At 42.7% G+C, this 19,212-nt stretch overlaps 2 protein-coding genes across 10 annotated transcripts in view; one reads left to right on the top strand and one right to left on the bottom strand.

Moving 5' to 3' along the window:
* Positions 1-1,344: 1,344 nt before the first annotated feature.
* FAM161B (FAM161 centrosomal protein B) lies at positions 1,345-11,186 on the bottom strand. Of its 7 annotated transcripts, XR_008466027.1 has the most exons (9): positions 10,780-11,186; positions 9,031-9,596; positions 6,951-7,288; positions 6,458-6,585; positions 6,008-6,175; positions 5,417-5,516; positions 3,875-4,005; positions 3,425-3,630; positions 1,348-2,285 (listed from the first exon to the last, which is right to left on the bottom strand). XR_008466027.1 is itself a non-coding variant. In XM_054199258.1 (8 exons), exons 1-8 carry the CDS (start codon positions 10,926-10,928, stop codon positions 2,282-2,284), a joined length of 1,584 nt encoding a protein of 527 aa, XP_054055233.1. In that variant the 5' UTR covers positions 10,929-11,186; the 3' UTR covers positions 1,345-2,281. The 7 variants fall into 7 exon arrangements, 3 of the variants coding, with proteins under 3 accessions (XP_054055233.1, XP_054055232.1, XP_054055234.1); XM_054199258.1 differs by lacking the exon at positions 3,425-3,630 and having other exon boundaries at positions 1,345-2,285; XM_054199257.1 differs by lacking the exon at positions 1,348-2,285 and having other exon boundaries at positions 2,310-3,630.
* Positions 11,187-11,252: 66 nt separating this feature from the next.
* The window catches only part of COQ6 (coenzyme Q6, monooxygenase), a 22,898-nt gene continuing 14,938 nt past the window's right edge, over positions 11,253-19,212 (top strand). Inside the window, exons 1-10 of one of the 3 annotated variants that reach the window (XM_054199261.1) lie at positions 11,253-11,517; positions 13,160-13,294; positions 14,011-14,069; positions 15,190-15,313; positions 15,750-15,880; positions 16,244-16,351; positions 16,454-16,516; positions 16,829-16,936; positions 17,351-17,553; positions 18,693-18,808. In XM_054199261.1, coding sequence (XP_054055236.1) covers positions 11,352-11,517; positions 13,160-13,294; positions 14,011-14,069; positions 15,190-15,313; positions 15,750-15,880; positions 16,244-16,351; positions 16,454-16,516; positions 16,829-16,936; positions 17,351-17,553; positions 18,693-18,808 — 1,213 coding nt within the window. In that variant the 5' untranslated portion in view covers positions 11,253-11,351. The remainder of the gene's footprint in view (positions 11,518-13,159; positions 13,295-14,010; positions 14,070-15,189; positions 15,314-15,749; positions 15,881-16,243; positions 16,352-16,453; positions 16,517-16,828; positions 16,937-17,350; positions 17,554-18,692; positions 18,809-19,212) is intronic. The other 2 variants (XM_054199262.1, XM_054199263.1) reach the window with 2 other exon arrangements.

Below are 19,212 nucleotides of genomic sequence, written 5' to 3'. Positions count from 1 at the left end.
TGAATGTAAAGGTAGTGCTGCTGTTGGTACAGGTATTGTAATTTGGAGGTTCTTGCAGAAGCTTCACAGGTACGTGTGAATCAGGATCTGATGTGAATGATAGAATCATAGAATAGTTTGGGTTGGAAGGGACCTTTAAAGGTCATCTAGTCCAATCCCCTTGCAATGAGCAGAGACATCTTCAACTAGATCAGGTTGCTCAGAGCCCGGTCCAACCTGACCTTGAATGTTTCCAGGGATGGGGCATCTACCACCTCCGGGCAACCTGGGCCAGGGTTTCAACACCCTCATTATAAGGAATTTCTTCCTTACATCTAGTCTAAATCTTCCCTCTTTTAGTTTAAAGCTGTTACCCCTTGTCCTGCTGCAACAGACCCTACTAAGAAGTCTGTCGCTAACTTTCTTATAAGCCCCCGTTAAGTACCAAAAGCCTGCAATAAGGTCTCCCCGCAACCTTCTCTTCTCCAGGCTGAACAACCCCAGCTCTCTCAGTCTGTCCTGATAGGTCTCTGATCGTTTTTGTGGCCCTCCTCTCGACCTGCTCCAACAGGTCCATGTCTTTCCTGTTCTGAGGGCTCCAGAGGCTGATGCAGTACTCCAGGTGGGTTCTCATCAGAGTGGAGCAGAGGGGCAGAATCACCTCCCTCAACCGCTGGCCACGCTTCTTTTGATGCAGCGCAGGATACAGTTGGCTTTCTGGGTTGCGAGTGCACATTATTGTCTCATGTCCAGCTTTTCATCCACCAGTACCCCCAAATCCTTCTCAGCAGTGCAGCTCTCAATCCCTTCATCCCCCAGCCTGTATTGATAGTGGGGGTTGCCCCAACCCAGGTGCAGGACCTTGCACTTGGCCTTGTTGAACCTTATGAGGTTCACACAAGCCTGCTTCTTGAGCTTGTCCAGATCCCTCTGGATGGCATCCTGTAAACCACACCACTCAGCTTGGTTTTGTCTGCAAACTTGCTGAAGGTGCACTTGATCCCGCTGTCTCTGTCATTGATGAAGATATTGATACTGAAGAACAGTACTGGTCCCAATATGGACCCCTGAGGGACACCACTTGTCACCAATCTCCAATGGCTCCATCTGGACGTTGAGCCGTTGACCCCTACCCTCTGGATGCAACCATCCAACCAATTCCTCATCCACTGAACAGTCCACCCATCAAATCTGTATCTCTCCAATTTAGAGCGAAGGATGTTGTGGGGGACTGTGTCAAAGGCCTTACAGAAGTCCAGACAGACAACACTCATAGCTCTTCCCTTGCCCACTTGATGTAGTCAGTGATGATACTGAGGTAGTCACTCCATCATAGAAGGCCACTAGGTTGTGGTTTGGCTACCATCTTATCAGTTGATGGGAGATGGTCTCGTGAGATGTCTTCTTTAGTATTTTTATAGGCTAGATGAACAGGATGTAATTCTTTTAACTAAAAATAACAAAGTATTTTCATAAAATGCAAAATTACAAATCAAAAGTTGAAATTATTTATTTCCATACCATTTTTCAGATATATTGAGAGATTATAAATCTCTTTTAGGATTACAGAAATGTAATCCTACTTTCAGAACAATACTTTGTTTAGCAAGAAGGTGCTAGTGAGTTTCAGTTACTTAGTTTGATGCTTTTACTTTCAATCACCATTTCAGCAATTTCTCTTTAGGGACCAATATTAAGAGTTGGATTTATCCGTTACTGTATTCATGCATGTCACCTTAATATTTGTTAAAGGGATATGGCGTAATATCATGTATTAATTTAAAGTCAAGCCTTTGTTCCTCCTTTCTTAAGGTTTTTCTTTACACGTCACAAACTTGGAAATCTCTTTTTCCAGCATCATCAAGTATTATTATGGAAATTAGCAACCAATTTTAGTAAATAACCCTTAAAATGTATGTATTAAAATTTTACTCCCACTGCTCCAGATATATCCATACAAGCCCGATGGGCTTTAGACCACAGTCTTGGAGTATGGAAGAAATCTTCTTTCCTTCCTCTTTTAATGTGACGAGGTGTGGTGACAATATGATTACATCACTGCTCTTTTCCAGGCGAGACAGGAGAAAGAACAGCCTTTGTGTGTCCTGCACCATTAAACCTATGTAGAAACTGGTACACTGATAACAGCCTTCCTTGAGCCCTCCCAGGTGCTTAAGCCTCTTCTCAGTGAAAGCCTCGCCAGTCAAGGAAGTATTTCCAACCCGTTGGGAATTTCTCTAGTGAAGGGCTGCATTTCAGTCTGTGCCACAGCATTCAGCAGATGCATTGTGTAGAAAGCTCTTCAACTGGGAAAGGAGGAAAAAAAAAAGGAAAAATACAAGCCTAAACTTAGATGTGTTGAAGATTCTTTGGGTCAGTAAGGCGAACTGCGGCACCCCAGTGCATTCAGCTATGTATCAGCGTGAATTGATCTCTGTGGAAGTATAACATAGCAGCCTGAAACCCTGGGGCCATAAATTCTTCAATCTAGTATTTTGTTACAATCAAAAATTTCATTATCTCATTTTTATATCTTTATCTAATGTGGTAGCTCTTACAGGTACTCCACTACTGATTTGATGATGAGGTTTTGTTGTTACACTGTAAAAAGAAATGGATTGAGGTAACGAAGATGAAGAGAGACGCAGCTTCCATTTAGAAAGTGAGGAAAAGAGGATTGATAAAGAAATTGGACAATGCAGAAACATTGATAGCCATGTAAAAATCTTTTAATTTTAAAGTGCTTTGATATCATAATTCTCAGAAAACATTCCAGGTGGTAAGGGTCTGTATTTTTGAGATTATTATTACTGTCAGGTAAAGGAAGACCACTAATGTGTGAACTATACCATTTAAGATGCACCAGGCATTTGAGCGCAACATGCTGACAGGTAATACCTAATCTTTCTTCCACCAAAGTCCATCTTTGGTAAGATGTTAAAACAGTTTTCAGTAGTGAAAAATGGGAGATATTTTAATATAGAAACACTATTGCGTCTTCCTAATGGGAGGAAGGAGCAGAGCTGGTAATGAGCGAATGAAGAGTTAACACCAGAGAAGGACTTCTCCCTGAGTCTTCTCCCAAGGTAGGTCAAATCTTTTTTTTTTAATACCTTGTTTAAAAGCATTTTACCACATGTATGTGTAAACCAAGGTTTAGCACCCTGAAAGGCATTCTCCCCTTTCTGTGTGCTTCTGTGGCATGAACACAAGGAGCTGACACTAGAGGATGCACCTTTTCAGTCTTTCATATCTACTTTTATCCAAAGATAGTGCTTCAACCTTTTTAACTTGTTTTGTTGCCCATTAAAGGAAGGGAACTGGCTCACACGGGGAACACTTGTGAAGACTAAGGGAGGCTGCAGCGTTTGCTGTGTTGGACAAGACATGCTCTAAACAATAGTTGGTCTTTTTTTCCTTTACCAAGTTCTCACATCTCACTTACCCCAGAGCAATTCTTAGGTATCAGCCTAAACCAGAAAGTTCCTGAAGATTAACCTGGAGAATCTTGAATTAAAAAAAATAATCAAGAGATGATCAATGGATTCTTCTGCTAGATCTTATGTTGCCATTTCCTTTCCACTCTGTTCCTCTTCAGGTTCTCCTTCCTGTACAGTACAGTCGTCCTTTTCACCCCGGGGCTTGGGCGCTCTGCAGAAATAGTGATTGTCTAATACTGGAAATGGTTTGCAGTGTTTACTTGCTGCTTTGCCTCATGCAAAGAAATAAGAGTGCAGTCATAGCAGTTAAGACAGAGAAGCCACGATGCTTAATAACAGAAGTGAAGTTGATTTAATTTTGCCTACACTAGATGATACAAATTGGAATGCTTTCACAAACAAGGAAAATATTTCTACTCAATGGCAAAAGAACTGTATTGCATTGTTTTTATTACCTGTGAACATCAGATTCTTCTTCCAGCACGTCAGTGGCATCTTTCCCTTTTTTCCTTACAAATTCTTCACTTAGCCCAACCTGTTGGAGGGTGTGTCTGTAGCGACGCTCTGCTCCTTGACGAGCATCATGCTATGAAAATGAAACTTAAACAGTAAGCACGTAGAACCGGGGCTTCTCTATAATGGTCAAGTTGTTTTAAAGTTTACAGCTGACACTCCTAATGAGAACAAGGGGACATCAAAGCCCCTGTCCAGAATTTTTGTCATCCATACAGTACAATATAAAAACTGAATACTAGGAGAATGTCTCACATTTCTCAAAACAGCTCACCTTTTCCTGCTTCCGTTCTTTTTTGCTTCCTCCTTCTGTTCTCCTGCTTCTACAGCATTGCAGTCTTACCAGACTAGCGTACTTGTGTCTGAGTCCTGACTCTGACACTCAAATTGAGAATATGCGCAAAAAAAGAGTTGTGAGAAATTCCAGAAGCATGTTTGCTTGTAACTTGTAAGCATTAACCGCAGTGGAGTTCCATAAAGAGAGAAGGCCTTGAAATAACTTCATATCAGCTGATCCTCAAGAAACTGGAAACCTGGATCCTATATCCTCACTGCCTCCCCGTAAACATTGCAAATTAATGTAGTCTGAGATGATGGTTTTCCAGAGGGACTGGTCGGTTCCTAAAGATTAAGGTGTTCTATATGGAAGGATAGAAATCTTGTCTCAGCATAAGTGAATGCTATCGATACTGGTGAATTCTCACCAACCTGGCAAATAGAAATGTTACCAATATTTATCATACAAAAGTGTTCTCTGCCTCCATTAACCACTCACCTGAACAGAAAGTCTGACCCAGGAGGGTGCTTTCTATTGAGAAAACTTATATCAGCGTATTGTCAACGTATTGTCACTATGTCTCTAACCAGATATCGTCCCTGCAAGGAGACAGAACTGAAAGAGAAAACCCAGGAAAAAAGATACTTTATAGAGAGTAAAGTTTGTATCTACACCTCAAGTGCAATAGAGATTTGCAGGTGTGGTGGACGAGCTGTGCTGAACACAACCCCAGACAGCAGAGCTTGGAGGTGATGTAAGTGACTTAAATGTCATTAATGTTTTTCTAGTAGCACTAGAGGTACAAAGAAAAAGTGTTCAATTAGACAGAGTTTTAAGGAAAAAAAGTTTAAAATTTCTACACTGTAGGCTATGGTACTCAGGTGCAGAATAGGTATTCATGTAATTTCTGGTGTGATAAGGCCTTAATTTTGATCAAACCATGTATTTTGATTGCAATATATACCAGGGACTGGAAAAGCTCTACCAACCAAGAGATAAGTCTGAGTGTTTCTCAAGCGATGGGAAGGAATTTAAATTACACTTCGGTGGCCTTCCAGGTGTTATTTTGACTGTAGTCAAGAGACTATTCAACCATTTGCACGCTCTTATCCCTGAATTACTTGAGACTAGATTTGTTAATGCCTGTCTTAAATGAAAGACAATGTATCCTGCTGCCCAGAAACACTCTGGAACTTTGACCAGTTACCTTGGTGACCTGTTCAAAGAGGTATGGTCTGTTCTTGACTCGCAGCTGCATTTCTTCCAGCTCCTTTCTGTATTCCTTTGTTCTCTCTCTCATATTTTGCCTGAAATAGAAAAGTTGCCTGTCTTAATACAAGTTCCCTCTGACTGTAGCTGATCAGGAACAAGGAATTCTCAATAACTGTTTTGTCCTTAAAATAGCTCTGGTAATTCTCTTGATTCCAAGTGCTAGGCAAAACATTGCTATTGCTGGCAATACAGACCCATTAGCAAAGCTTTACTACTAGACTGTAGTCAGAGAAGCAGTGTTCACATTTTTAGAAAACCTTGTCTTATATGCGCTTTACCAAATTATACATTTTAGTTGGCTTCTTTGTACAAATTAGTTTCTAAAAATGCTAATCTAAGGGAAACCGTTCCATATGGAAAAGAGTAGTGTGGAATTGTCAAGAAACCCAAATGAACGTGGAATGGATATGACAGCCAAAGAAGTTAGGCTAGGAATGTTCTTAGACCTAGTTACTCCTAAAGAATTATCTGCTGATCCCCACTTAGTAGAACAAACAGTTATTTCTGTGCAGAACAGGACACTGACCAGTTCTGTTTCAACTTCTCCTTATGTGTTTCCTCCAGACTTTTATGTGGATCCAGGGCTTTTGCTCGGCTATTCACTGACTTTCGGATAGCTTGACATTTCTTTTTCTGTTTCTCCAGCCAATAAATTCCTTCTTTTTCCCCTTCCTTTTTGTTATCTTGAGAGTATCTATATAGAAAAAAGTTAGTAATGAGCTCACTTAAGACTGCCAGACTGCATGCTAGTGAGGATTTTCACTTTTGTAGTCCTCTAATGAGAAAAGCAAAATTTCAGACATGAGTGTGTAGCTCCTAAATCAACTGGGAGGCAGGGCAAGAATTAGCAAGGAAAGACAGAGAAACATTTAGGAAAAGTATTGGTGATGTAGCTGATGTGATGAGGGAAAACATTAACTTTTCTCCATTTTCATCATTAGTTGGTGTGTGGTGGTGTAGACAAACTTCTACTTACCTAATAGCAGATTCCCGTTTTCTAGTTGCATCTGTAATATGCACTGGAAGGGTGTTGGAAGACAGAGAGGAAAGTCCAGTCAGCGAATGACTTTTTTGCACTGAAACCTTGGAAAGTTGCTGAGAATCCTGAAAAAAATGGAACTTCATTGAGTATTTTTGTTCACAACATTCTTTGTTTACCAAAGCAAACAGTTGGGCTATGTGGGCAATGCACTCATTCCTCTCTCTTCCATCAATAAGGAATTTACATGGGGAGGGGCTGAGGGGAAGGAGAGGTGACTAGCAGTATGAAAGGGTGGCTGAGCCTTAGCTGTCATAGCTCATCTCTTTGTGTAGAATTTTGTTCTGGTTTGTCCTAGAATTCTGCAGTAGTCCCAAGACAAGGGCAGAGGTCACAGGACATCAAGCATCCATAAAAAAATGCTATAAATTTAAGAAGGTGCCATCTTGATCGGAGAAAGCAGTACCACAGAAATAACCAGTCATCTCACCTTTATCTTTTCATTAGCCTGCCTCTGCCTGCCACGCAGATTGGCGGTTCTTAGCTTGAACGGCTTATTACGAGTTGCCTCTTTGATTTCTTGTCTCCTTACTGCTTCCCTCTGAAATGCCCAGTAAAGTCCTTCAAAATCTGGTATTGTTGGATTAATTCTTGGCTTGAAGCTGAAACTTTTGTCCTGCAAGAAGCCAAGTCTTTCCTGCTTAGTTTTAGTGGCAGTTCGGGACTGAGGCTCCCTCCGACAGTTGCTAGTATCTATAGGAGCTACGGAGCTCTCAAGCAAATCCTTCGCTCTCATTTGAATGCGGATTTCTCTGTAGAGTTCAGCTTCTAATGAATCAAAAGCAAAGCAATGAGAAGAATATGAGTGACATAAAAGGCTGTGGAATTGCCACTGCACAACTCTAAACTTTTCTTTATGATGGCAACTACACATATGGAAGAGACCAGACACCCTGTGTTCTCTTTCCCCACTTTTCAGTCTCTCTCTCTCTCCTCTGCCTCCCAGGAAAAAAATAAAGATAACAGAAAACACATGGCAGAGTCTCTTTCTTATGCATTAATCCCTAGATCTCTCTTTCACTTATCAGAGTAAGTTGCTGAACAGGTCTTCTCCTCCTATTCCTGTTCTTAGGGGTACCAGATAACTTGTGCCCTTTGTCTTGCAGATATGTTGCATTAATAAAGGTTATACTTTTCATATGGGACTTTATGTCATTATGTTGATTGTGTGATCCAAATGGGCTGTTCAGATATACTTGTAATGGATGATGGCTTTTCTGTGTAATATCCAGCAGTGTTTGTCTAGATTGGAAAAGATTTTAAGTAAGGAGCATTTGGTGGATGGATCATCTCTTGTGACTTCTATTACAAGCTTTCCATAGAAAGAACATGTTTCAGGGTATAGCGTCAAACTGAGTCCTTTCCTGTGCAGCACTAAATTTTTGAGAAAATGCAGACACAGTTGGCTGTGGGTTTGTTTTTTTTTTCTTTTAGAAAAATATCAATACTGCTGTTTGCAAAATAAGACTTTTTTGAGTCTGTTTATTAAAGTTTGCATTGACAGAAGTGGGAAATGTTCATTCCTCCTCCCTTCTTACATACCAGATAGAAACAGAACAACAGCTTGTCCTTTGCTCTCTTTTACCTTTCTTATCTATTTAATACAACACAACAGAATGTTTTCTGATGAAAAGTGAACTAGTATGTACTCAAGAAGAAATCAGTGGGAAACAGTAAAAAATAAAAGAAAAAGGTGAGAAAAACAATGAAGATTATCAAGAACTTGTTTAGTTGCTACATTCAAGCATGAAGTCTGTATTGCTTACTTCAAACTTAAAACTGTGGGAACTTAAGCCATATGAAAGAAAGTGAACATCAGGAAAATTTCTTTGGCTGTCCCTCTAACTAGAATGGTCCTGGCACCTACCTCCCATTTTAGCACTTAATAAGAAAGCGGAGAGCGAGTGGGAAGGTAACTGAGAACATCAGAAAATGGCACCAGAGACTGGACTACCGCACTATCACTTAGAACCAAACTAATTGCCTGATTTGGACTCAGGAAATAGTTTTCTCCAAGGGGTCCTGTGCAGCGCAGATCACTTGGGTGGGAGTAAAATTGTCAGTTCCAAGATACTGCATGGACCTTGGACACTTCTCACATTACATCTGTCTTCATGTTTGTGCCACAAATCATCTAAGTCCCTTTACCATAACCAAAGGTATGGAATCCAGTGCAGGGAAGGATTCCCAGACTGTCATGATTTGCAGCAAAAGGGGTATGGAGATCTGTCTGAAGAGCTCAATGTACCCATGTGTGATGGGGAGTGATACAGAATTGCTGCTGCTGACACTGATACAAGACTACTACAGTTAGGACACTCTACTGCAAGGGTATCTAGATGAAATGTAATGCCCAGTGACACACAGGAGACTAGACAACACCAGGGGACGTAATGATATTGGCTTCATACTCCAAGTAACGCCCTATGGGCCATGATCCTACCTCCCAGTAGGACACAGCAAGGGACAGGCAGGGAGTTGTTTTTACAGGAAGAGCCCTGGCATTTTACCTTTGAGTTTATCTCCAAGAAGTGGGTCATAAGTAGATTTAGGAACTTTTTTACTGGCTTGCTTCCGTTTGGAGCTCTCATTTGGGGATGCTGCTGCCAGGAACTTTTGTCTGATAGCTTCTTTCTTTTTCTCCTCCTTCTCCAGGAAACTGAAGGGCCGCTGGGTTGAAAGTAGCAGCTCCTTTCTTTTCTGTGTTGCTATTTGCCTGCGAATCTCATTCTGCTCCATTATTTCCTGATAAAGGGGCAGAAACACATGGGCAGGTACAGGCTGTGCCCGGAACTGTTTCTGACATTCAGCTTCATCCTGGCTTTGCCTTTTGTCTCTCTGTTTGTCTAGTTCAAGAAACATGTATGACTTCATCAACTGGGACTTTTTGCGAGCTTCCCGCAGTGTCATTTCGAAAGGCTGAGGGATGGTGATGGAAGGAATCCAGGGAGATGAAGCACTTTTTGGCCTCAAGCGGGATTTAGGAAACAAGTGAGGCTTTTGCTGATGATCCCAGGTACTGTCCGAGGTGAGGTCGATCAAAGAACTGGACTGCCTTTTGTTACCAGATGTATGACTAAGACAAAGACATTATGAAGGGGAAATAAGGGAAATTATTAAAAAATAGAATTAAAAGAAGGGAGACATTGTTGATTAAGAGAAAGACACCATAGGCCAAGCTGGTCGTTAAAAGACCAGGGCTTATTATTCTTGGGCTCTATATTTTGCTTTGCTACCAAAGTTCATGAACAGAGCTTTGCTTGTTTTCCATTTTCCATGCATAGAATGGCAGTTATGCCTACTTAGCTTTGTAAAGCAATTTATTATGCTGCTAGCACTCTATGGCCAGAAAGGCTACAAGTAAACCAGAAAGTTCCAACTTTAGGGATATGTGGCTGATACCTGCTCAACATAAAAGACAAACTCAGGAAAGGCAATAAATTATGCACACAGATGCACAAATACTAACAAACAGTACCAAACACCAGAATTCCTACAATGCTGATGGAAAGGCTATTGCAAGGAACTGCTTTAGTGCAACTCTTAAGAGATTCAGCTGGAAACTTTGTAGATTACAGACTATGTAACTGATAATTCAAAAAAAAACCCCAAGACTATCATGGATCTCATTGAAATAGCACACTTCTCGTAGGATGCTTGAGGGTGATTGTGAAACTGAGTAAAACTTATGAGATATTTAGGGAAGCAATAAATGCAGGTAAAAGGAAGGATCAAGGTGGATCAGGGTGGACCAAGAACAGGAAAGTGGGAAAAAAGAGGAAAACGGAAGGTACCGATCATGTATAAACAGGCTTCCAGTCAATACATTTCCCTGGTGATTGCTGCGGTCTGTTCTGCTTCATAAACTAACTATTTCCTTTGTAAGAGCATGTGTGTCTAATCTGCTAGTGAATTTCAAGCTGGACTAACCACAGAGAAAGACAAGAGGTCTGAGAGCTAGATCTTGGAGACACTACAGCTCTGAAGACTGAACGCTGGATAGAAATGGGTGTAGTCTGCTGTAAATTTTAAGTGTGATTAGCTGACAAGCAGCAGCGGGATTTGTGCTGTTCATGTTTTACGCAAATGTGGTTTACGTGGGCACCTGTTGCCCCCATCCTCCCACCTGTGAAAACATTTGTGGCCAGTTTTGGTTCTATATACGTGCATCTTGGGACTTCACGCTCCACCTTGTTGCTGGTCAGAAGCAGCAGGAATCCCTTGGGCCATTTTGCCACCTTTACCAGGTGCTATCCTACCTGAGAGCCTGCCACAGCTTGTCACGCAGGACTGCCGCCTCCTGCCTGAAACCCTCCAGCTCCTCATCCTCTTCGGATACCCTGAGGTCGCCCCTTAACTTCGCCTGGCACGGTAAGCCCGGTTCTAACGGTGACCGACGGCCTCCCATCCTGACAGGCCGCTCCCAGCTCCTTGCCCAGGTTGGGGGAGACCCAGGAGTTGGGGACACTCAGCCTGAGGGGATGCTGTGTCACCTGGAAGAGAAAAAACATGGAGGAGTGTTCGTTTCGGGGGTACGACCCCAACTTGCGCTCCCGGCTGAGGTAGAGCCGGGAGCGCCGAGGCCAGGCCCTTCCCCTCACCTGCAGGCCGCCGCCTCAGCCCTCCAACAGCCCCTATGCCGTCTCCAGCCAATCAGCGAAGCCGGCAGCGCTCTAGTCCCGCCTTTTTGCCCTCAAACACCCAATCAGACTCCAGACGGGGGACCGCACCCTCCGCTCGCTGATTGGTGGTGGGGAAGAGGCTGCGTTGTCATAGTTTCCCGGAGCGACTTCCGCTCGGGGTCGCTTGGCGTATCGTCACTACCGCAGTGATGGCGGCTGTGCGCGGGAGGGGGTTGCTGGCTCCGCTCCGTGGGCGGCTGCGGGCCGGTCCGCGGGCCCCGCTCCGGTCTGTCACCGCCGCTACCGCCGCGCCGCTCTACGATGTGGTGGTGTCGGGCGGGGGTATGGTCGGGAGCGCCATGGCCGCCGTGCTGGGTAAGGCTGTGACCTTCTCGGCGTCGCAGATGCCGTCGGCCAGGCTCGTTTTCCGACCCCGCGGGGGCTGCAGTCACGGCCTCACAGCCGGCGGCTGTCTGTCCCTCCGGCCGCGGTGCCGTGAGGTCTCGGAGGCCTTCGGGCCTCCCGCACCCTGTTTTGTGAGTGCAACGAGTGGCGGGTTTTGTGTCCCGCTGCCCTCCCTGTCTGTCTCACCGGTTGCACAAAAACTTTAAACTGGGAGTTTTCCGAAGAGTTTCAGTGTGTGGAGTATTGAGTACTTCCCTAAATCGACCTTAACTGTTAATCCCGGTTTGTGACAGCTTGAGATAACCATGTGGTTACCGTTTAGGATCTTAACGTTCAAGATCCTGTTGTGGAATTGCTTTATTCCTGCATCCTCTCATGACAGCACTCTAAGGTTGACTAAAAGCTCTTTGGATACTCAGTCACTATGATGAGCCTTATCCTATTTATGTATTTTTTTAATGTAGCTGTTACTTTGAATTCTATAGACTACTTGTAGTATTTCTTTCAAACATGGTCACCCTTAAATCATTGATGGATAATTTCATCCGTAGCTGAAAATGCTTTTCTGATCCTAAGTTTTGCTCTCTAATCCTGTATTTTAAACACAGGAATACCAAGTTAAAATGGATTTGTGCTTGGTTTGCATCACTAGAGATGCTGAGAGTATTGGCTACTTCTTTATTTGGAATGTTGATTCAGAAGGGTGTGACAGAAGCCTAGAGAAAGGAGTGCAAAGAAGAGCAAAAGAGCAAAGGTCGTAAGCAATAAGTGCTTTGCAAGTAAAAGGGTTTCCCTTGCAAACAGCATTGTTCTGCTTGTATTATTAAAGAAGACCACAGTGGAATTAAGACAGCATAAGGATCCCCTGCAGCAGTGATATCTAAGACTAACGTGCAGGTTTGGGACCTTCCAAGAGATGAGGTTATGTTATGCGTAATCTAGAAAACATGTCAGGATACTGCTGTTATTAGGAGTGCTGTAGTAGTAAACCCTGGATGTTATAAGGACACCACTTCTGGTCTTGGTACCTTCCACAATCATAGTGGTCAGATGCAGCAAGCATGGCTAATTCAGCTGCAGTGTGATTTACTCTTTACTTGAGTCATCTCTTCAATTTTTGTCAGTTCTCTTTAGCTGAAAGTTAAAGTCTAAACTGCCTCTGCTATTCCACTGTCAGAATATAAAGATAAAGAAAGCATAAATGTAGTTGCTAAGTTTTATTTTGATCTCTTGTTCTAATTAGCGAATTTATATTTAAGCTCTGAAAAATGTGTTCTGTGCTTGGAGTAAACATTGCAGATTTCACTTGTTAATACTTCAGTAATGAGCTTTCATAACAAAATGTGCACAGATTTGTACAAAAAGAAATCATTTAATCCTTGTTTTAACTGCAAAAGGGTTGTCAGTCTCAGTAACAGGATTGTAGTCATAAAGCTTTAAAATACAAAAGTTTACCTGCCTAGTCAAAACCTGTATTGTAAATGTGTTTCTTTATTAAGTTTTGCATCTGCTCTGTCTTATTACAAAAATGCATAGGTCTTACTGAGATAGAAATAACAAATGAGGTTTTTGGCAGGAGCATAGTAACAAAGCATGCATTTGTTTGTTTTAGGGCATGATATCCACTTCTGTGATAAGAAGATTGCTTTGCTGGAGGCTGGTCCTAGGAAAGAATATGATCGCATGCCAGACAGTTACAGTAACAGGGTCAGTTCCATCTCCCCAGGATCTGCAACTCTCCTAAGCAGTAAGTATAATTTCTATTGTTTGCATTTTTAACATTGAAGTGGTTTTATTTTATTTAAACAAAACCCTTTTGAGCATGTGCTGCCTTCATCCTAAATGGAATTATTTGCCTTTGCCTTTTAGTATTCTATATGCTGAATTGTGGTGATTGAATAAGGCATCTCTTGATAACAGGGATCTGTGTTCTGGTATCTTGGTCTGATTTGTCATATCAATATTTGTGACGTTAGGCTAGTGAAAGGTTGTAAGGTGCTCTCTATAGCATCTGGAATGTTCTGTTTACAAAAGAAGCATGTACTTCGTGCTCTCTAGTCTGGTAACTCCTTTCTGATTTAATTTTAATTTTAAAGACAGATTATTTGAGTCTTGATTCTGTATGGAGAAAGAAATGTTCTAAACAATGATGGCTGTGCTTTTCCGTGTCTGTTTTATTACTGAGTGACAGGACAGTGAGAGTTGACTGTTAAGTCACAGCGTTCTTGGAAAGCTCTTGTTTCTTTTCTACTGGCTTGTGTTAACAGTCAAATAATGGGATGCTGGAGCTGTGAAAGTGCTGAGGCAGATCTGGCCCTGTCTAGTGATGGTGCAAGCAGAGTCTGGGCATTGCTAGTCAGGGAGGGAGGAGGAGAGTCTGGAGCGAGCTTCAGTTTTGTTTGGGTCTCAATGTCATGTGTGAACCTGCACCTCCATGCGTTTGTGTCCTTTTTTCTGTTTTAGGTTTTGGTGCCTGGGATCATGTCTGCAGCCTGAGACTCAAACCGTTCCGGCGAATGCAGGTGGCTTACTTAGGGCTGCAAATATGCTGTGTGTCTGTCTACTCTGAATTCTCAGAAGTACTTACATTAATGATCCAAAGGTTTTTAATTTGACAAAGGGCAGGTCGTGCTTATGATGGTTCCAGTTACCTTTTTTGGGGTAGCTGTCTACTCAGAAATACCTGTCTTCAGAGTCTTGATGTTACAGGATAAAAGGTTGATTCCTAATGGAAGCTGTAGATAATTGAGGCATGGGTGCTAGTCAGGAAACAAAGGTAAAGGTGCCTATTGTTTTTGTCTGGGATAGAGTTAATTTTCTTCATAGTAGCTTGTATGGTGCTATGTTTCATATTTGTGATGAAAACTGTTAATAACACAGGCATGTGGTAGCTATTGCTGAGCAGTGCTTACGCTGCGCCAAGGCCTTTTCTGCTTCTCACACTGCCCTGACAACGAGCAGGCTGGGGGTGCACAAGAAGCTGAGAGGGGACACAGCTGGGACAGCTGACCCCACAGGGATATCCCACACCATATGACATCATGCTCAGCAGCAATAAAAGCTGGTGAAAGAAGGAGGAAGGCGGGGGTGTTCGGAGTTGTGGTGTTTGTCTTCCCAAGTGACTTTTATGTGTGATCAAGCCCTGCTTTTCTGGAGGTGTCTGAACACCTGCATACCGATGGGGACTAGTGAATGAATTCCTTGTTTTGCTTTGCTTACGCATGCAGCTTTTGCTTTACTTATTAAACTGACTTTATCTTAACCCATGAGTTTTTGCACTTCTACCCTTCCGATTCTCTTCCCCATCCTACTGCGGGGGAGTGAGTGAGCGGCTGGGTGGTGCTGAGCTGCTTGCCAGGGTTAATCCACAACAAGGTGGTAGGGTAGCTTTATATTTTAATTATGTAACAGGAAAGTAGGGATAAAAAACCTTTTCTTTACAATCAGCTAGATCATTGTATGAAGGAAATATGTGATGTGCTTCAGTAGCTGTGAATGGACAGTAATCCAGGATGTTTCCTCTAGTTCCGTATTTCAAGATTGCTGCCTCCTTTTGTTGTTAAGATGGATACATTCATAGTCCCTGAAAGGAACAGCACTTATTTATCATGTAGCTTCATGTAATGTATTTTTTCTTTGTAGGTTTGGGATGCTTGTTCAGAAGCCATGATCGTTTTTGAGAAAGATGACTTAGATGACATGGGTTACATAGTGGAGAATGATGTCATTATGGCTGCTCTCACAAAACAGTTAGACGCAGTAGCAGGTAGTGGACAACTTCTTTAATATTTTATTTCCTGTAGAGAGCTTTCAGTTACTTGCCTTCTGTTGTGCGCGCTAAGTTATGAGAGGGGGAAAGATCTAACAAGTAACTCTGAGACATAGGCAGCTTCTTGAATTTCAGGGGGGAGGGAGAAATCTGACTTCTGAAGGCTGCCCCATAAGAAAACAGTTGCATATGTAGTTCTCCAGAACACTGTCTCTCCAAAACCAGACTTAATGAAAAGATCTGTAGCTTTCTATCCAGAGCAGGCCTTGAACTGACAAAGGGTTGGCCAGACCTGTTCTTTCAGGGTGCCTTAAGACTTGTAGGGTCAGCTCTTAGGGTCGTTAAGATACACGTGGCCTTTGCTGTTGCAGTGATGTTTCCTTTTTTCCTGTTTGTATCATGCTGTGACCATAGTACTTTGTGTTCCCATCAGACCGGGTGGAGGTTTTCTACGGGAGCAGAGCAGTCGGGTATACCTGGCCCCTTCCCTCTCACAGCTGTGACACAAGCCCCTGGGTGCAAATTGAGTTAGCTGATGGACGCAGACTTCAGACCAAACTGCTGGTAACTAAACTTTTTATTTCTGTTGATCAGGCGTCATCTCTTGCCCAAGTCCTTTCCACTGGATTTGGTTCTGATTCCATGTGTGCCGCTCCACCCACGTGGAGGGCTTGAGTGAGGTGAGTGGCTAACTCTGTCAGAGATGCTATGGGACACGGTGCATAGGCTTTTCTGTACCTCATGCAAGAAGACTGGACTGAATTGGACAGGAGCAGAAAGGGCCACTTCTTCTGATTTTGGGGGAATCTTTTTTTTTTTTCCAGAATAAACGAAAAATGCGTACATGCAGGCTGAGGTTTGTAGACTGGGATATTGTCTTTCTTAGAAGCTGCTGAAGAGGTGGCTTTGTATGTCTTTGTTTTGCAGATTGGTGCAGATGGTCATAACTCTGTAGTCCGGAAGGAAGCTGAAATTAAGACCATTGAGCATCGGTATGACCAGTCAGCTGTGGTGGCAACTCTTCATTTGTCTGAGGTGAAACTCTGCAAATTGGCTGTTCCATAAGCAGCAGAACAGCTTAAGCAGGTGATCCAGGTCACTAATTTGTAACTGTCCACTTGCTTCTTTCCACTGTAGGCTACAGACAATAATGTAGCATGGCAGAGGTTCCTTCCCACAGGGCCAATTGCACTTCTTCCGGTAAGATGACTTGTGGTCTCTGTATTTTTTTTTTAACTTTTATTTTAGGTTTTAGTCTATTCTTTTCTAGTAACTTTGTCTGTACCTTACTGTGTTGGTTCTGTCTCTTAGGATTTTCCATTATTGCATTTTATTTCCCCCTCCTGCCCTCTCACTTTATCCTTGATGTTTCCCACTTGTAGCAAGCTGGGCTGGAGGAGTAATGTGCAGAGGGACTGGCGTGGGGCAGGGCAGTGGGGAAATCTTTGCACTGATCGTTAATTTTTGCTTCTTTTTCTCTTGATACTTACCTTTGACATTCTCTTAAACTAGCTCTCTGACACTGCCAGTTCTCTGGTCTGGTCTACATCTCATGAACATGCATCGGAACTTCTCTCTATGGATGAGGAAAGTTTTGTGGATAGCATCAACTCTGCCTTTGTGAGTATCAGCCTTGTGGCTGGTGTGAGGCTGACTTTGTTGTAATCGTGAGAAATGCAGTGGAAGCCTACAGCTTAAAGGATAGCAGTGGGAGAGGTGGATTCTCAAGTTCCTTCCTCTGGTGGAGGATGATAATAAAAAGGCGCTTAGCAAAGAAAGGATGACCCCTTGGGACTGAATTAGGTTAGTTCCGAAAGTAACAGAAGAAGTGGAACTAAATTTCCAAAAGGTGGGAAGAGTAGGCTCATCCTAGTTGGAAACTTGCATGTCCTAAAACAACAAAGATAGTTTCTTCTACTGTATAGTTTTGTTCAAGTGGTTAAAATTCAGTATTTGGAGCTCATTCAGATTTTTTTCAGCTTTTAGATGTCTAGTTTGGGTTAACATCTAAAGATTTGTTTGTTGTTTTTTCAGTGGAGCAATGTAAACCACTCTGACTTCATTGATACTGCCGGGGCCATGTTTCGCTCTGCTATTTCACTCCTGAAACCCTCAGGGACTGCAGTCCGTCAGCTGCCCCCAAGCATTGCTAAAGTAGATCCAGAGAGCCGAGCCATGTTCCCTCTTGGAATGGGGCATGCGACAGAGTATGTCCAGCACCGTGTGGCTCTTATTGGGTAAGGTCCCCAGTGGCAGCCCTTGTGGAGTGGGTGGCGTGTGGTTAGAAATAGCGACTCCCGGTCAACAAATTAGATGGTTAGAAATAATTTGTAGTTTCAGTTTGACTTTATGGAGGCCCAGTTTGTACCATGTGCTCCTGTGCCAACAAAGTCCTTTTGTATGAGCAGTGCTCTGTCCATTGTGTGTGTTTTCTATGTAAATTGCGAGATAATTATTTCCCTTTTTTGTTTTGTGTAGTCTGGTGAAACAACCCAGGATTGCCTGCTGAACCTGTACTTCCCCAAACATTGTAGCAGCCATTCTGTGTGCCAGTTTGAGTTTTAAACTCACCTTTCTTGAACACAAATGACAAAACTTACAAATTTTTCTGGATGGGATATCATAGGCTTTTGCATGGTGGCCTACAGAAATAGGGAGATATCTCATCTTTTACATTCTAAGGTTGCACGTACTTTTTTTCTCCACCACACCTGCAACACGCTGTTAGCTTATAGTAATTCTTAGATGCCGTATTATACTTCAGATACTTTTCCTCTTTCCAGCTTATGAGCCACTCTGTGCTTGGGAGCATTCTGTACTTTATAGCTTGTTAAAGTGCATGATCTTAAATTTCATACCCAAACTTCATTTAATTTCTCTAACTTTAAGACTCCCTCATCAATATGTCTGGCTTTGTCCTTTACAGATAAGTCTGCTCATAAAAGAACGCAATTTTGTTTCTATTCAAGGATATCCCGCTTCTTGTGAATTCATGTATTCATGATGTCTGTCTACTTTGTGTTTGTGAATTGTGCCATCGATTTACTTCCTCTTGTGCTGAGGTCACTTACAAAAACATTAAGGCCTGTTCCACACATGATCTGAGAGGGCTTTGCCTAGACACCTCTTTATAACTTTTCCTTTCAGAAGTGTTTTTTTTTGTTATCTCCCCTTTGTCTTGCTTCTTACAACTGGAGAGGCAGTCAGGTGGTTCAGCAGAGCACCCAAGAAGGTACTGGATAAAGTGTATATGCTGCTGTAAGGTGGTGTTCATTGCAAAGAAATGAGGAGTGCTACGCTGATCCCTTCTGGGGTTTGTCAGCCACTATAGCTTTCTTCAAGAAGGGATATAAATTTCTGTTTTTTCTTCCTCCAGGGATGCAGCGCACAGAGTCCACCCACTTGCAGGACAAGGTGTAAACCTGGGCTTTGGCGATATTGCATGTTTAGCTCATCACCTCAGTGCAGCAGCTTTCAATGGGAGCGATCTGGGTAAGGATCCAAGACAACGAAGTGGCAGTAAGATGACTCGTCTCTTACAGGCCTTCGCTGCTAAGGTCAGGACAAGCATTATCCCTGCTGCAGGTTAAGTGTGCTGCTGTCTTGTGTTTCAGAGGCACAAGCGTTTTTGAAGCAAAACTGTTCTGATGTCCATTGGCTGTGGAGCAGTTAAAGATTCTTGGATGCAGCTTCTGTCCCACAAATCTCAAAGCTGCTTTAAAAAAAAAACACCACAAGTTCTGCAGATGGTAGTTAAAGTGGTGGTGAGCTGAAGACTGCTAGCTGATGGAAGGGTGATTTCTCTGTTCTCTTTCTATGTTTTCAGTTGTTGGTGGAGACTGCTATATAGCTAGGATGCACAATTGCTTGTGGCAAGTCAGTTTTAATAGGAGCAT

Source organism: Rissa tridactyla, chromosome 4 (assembly GCF_028500815.1).
Source record: "Rissa tridactyla isolate bRisTri1 chromosome 4, bRisTri1.patW.cur.20221130, whole genome shotgun sequence".
Lineage (NCBI taxonomy): Eukaryota > Metazoa > Chordata > Aves > Charadriiformes > Laridae > Rissa > Rissa tridactyla.
This window is presented reverse-complemented; position numbering and strand designations above follow the sequence as displayed.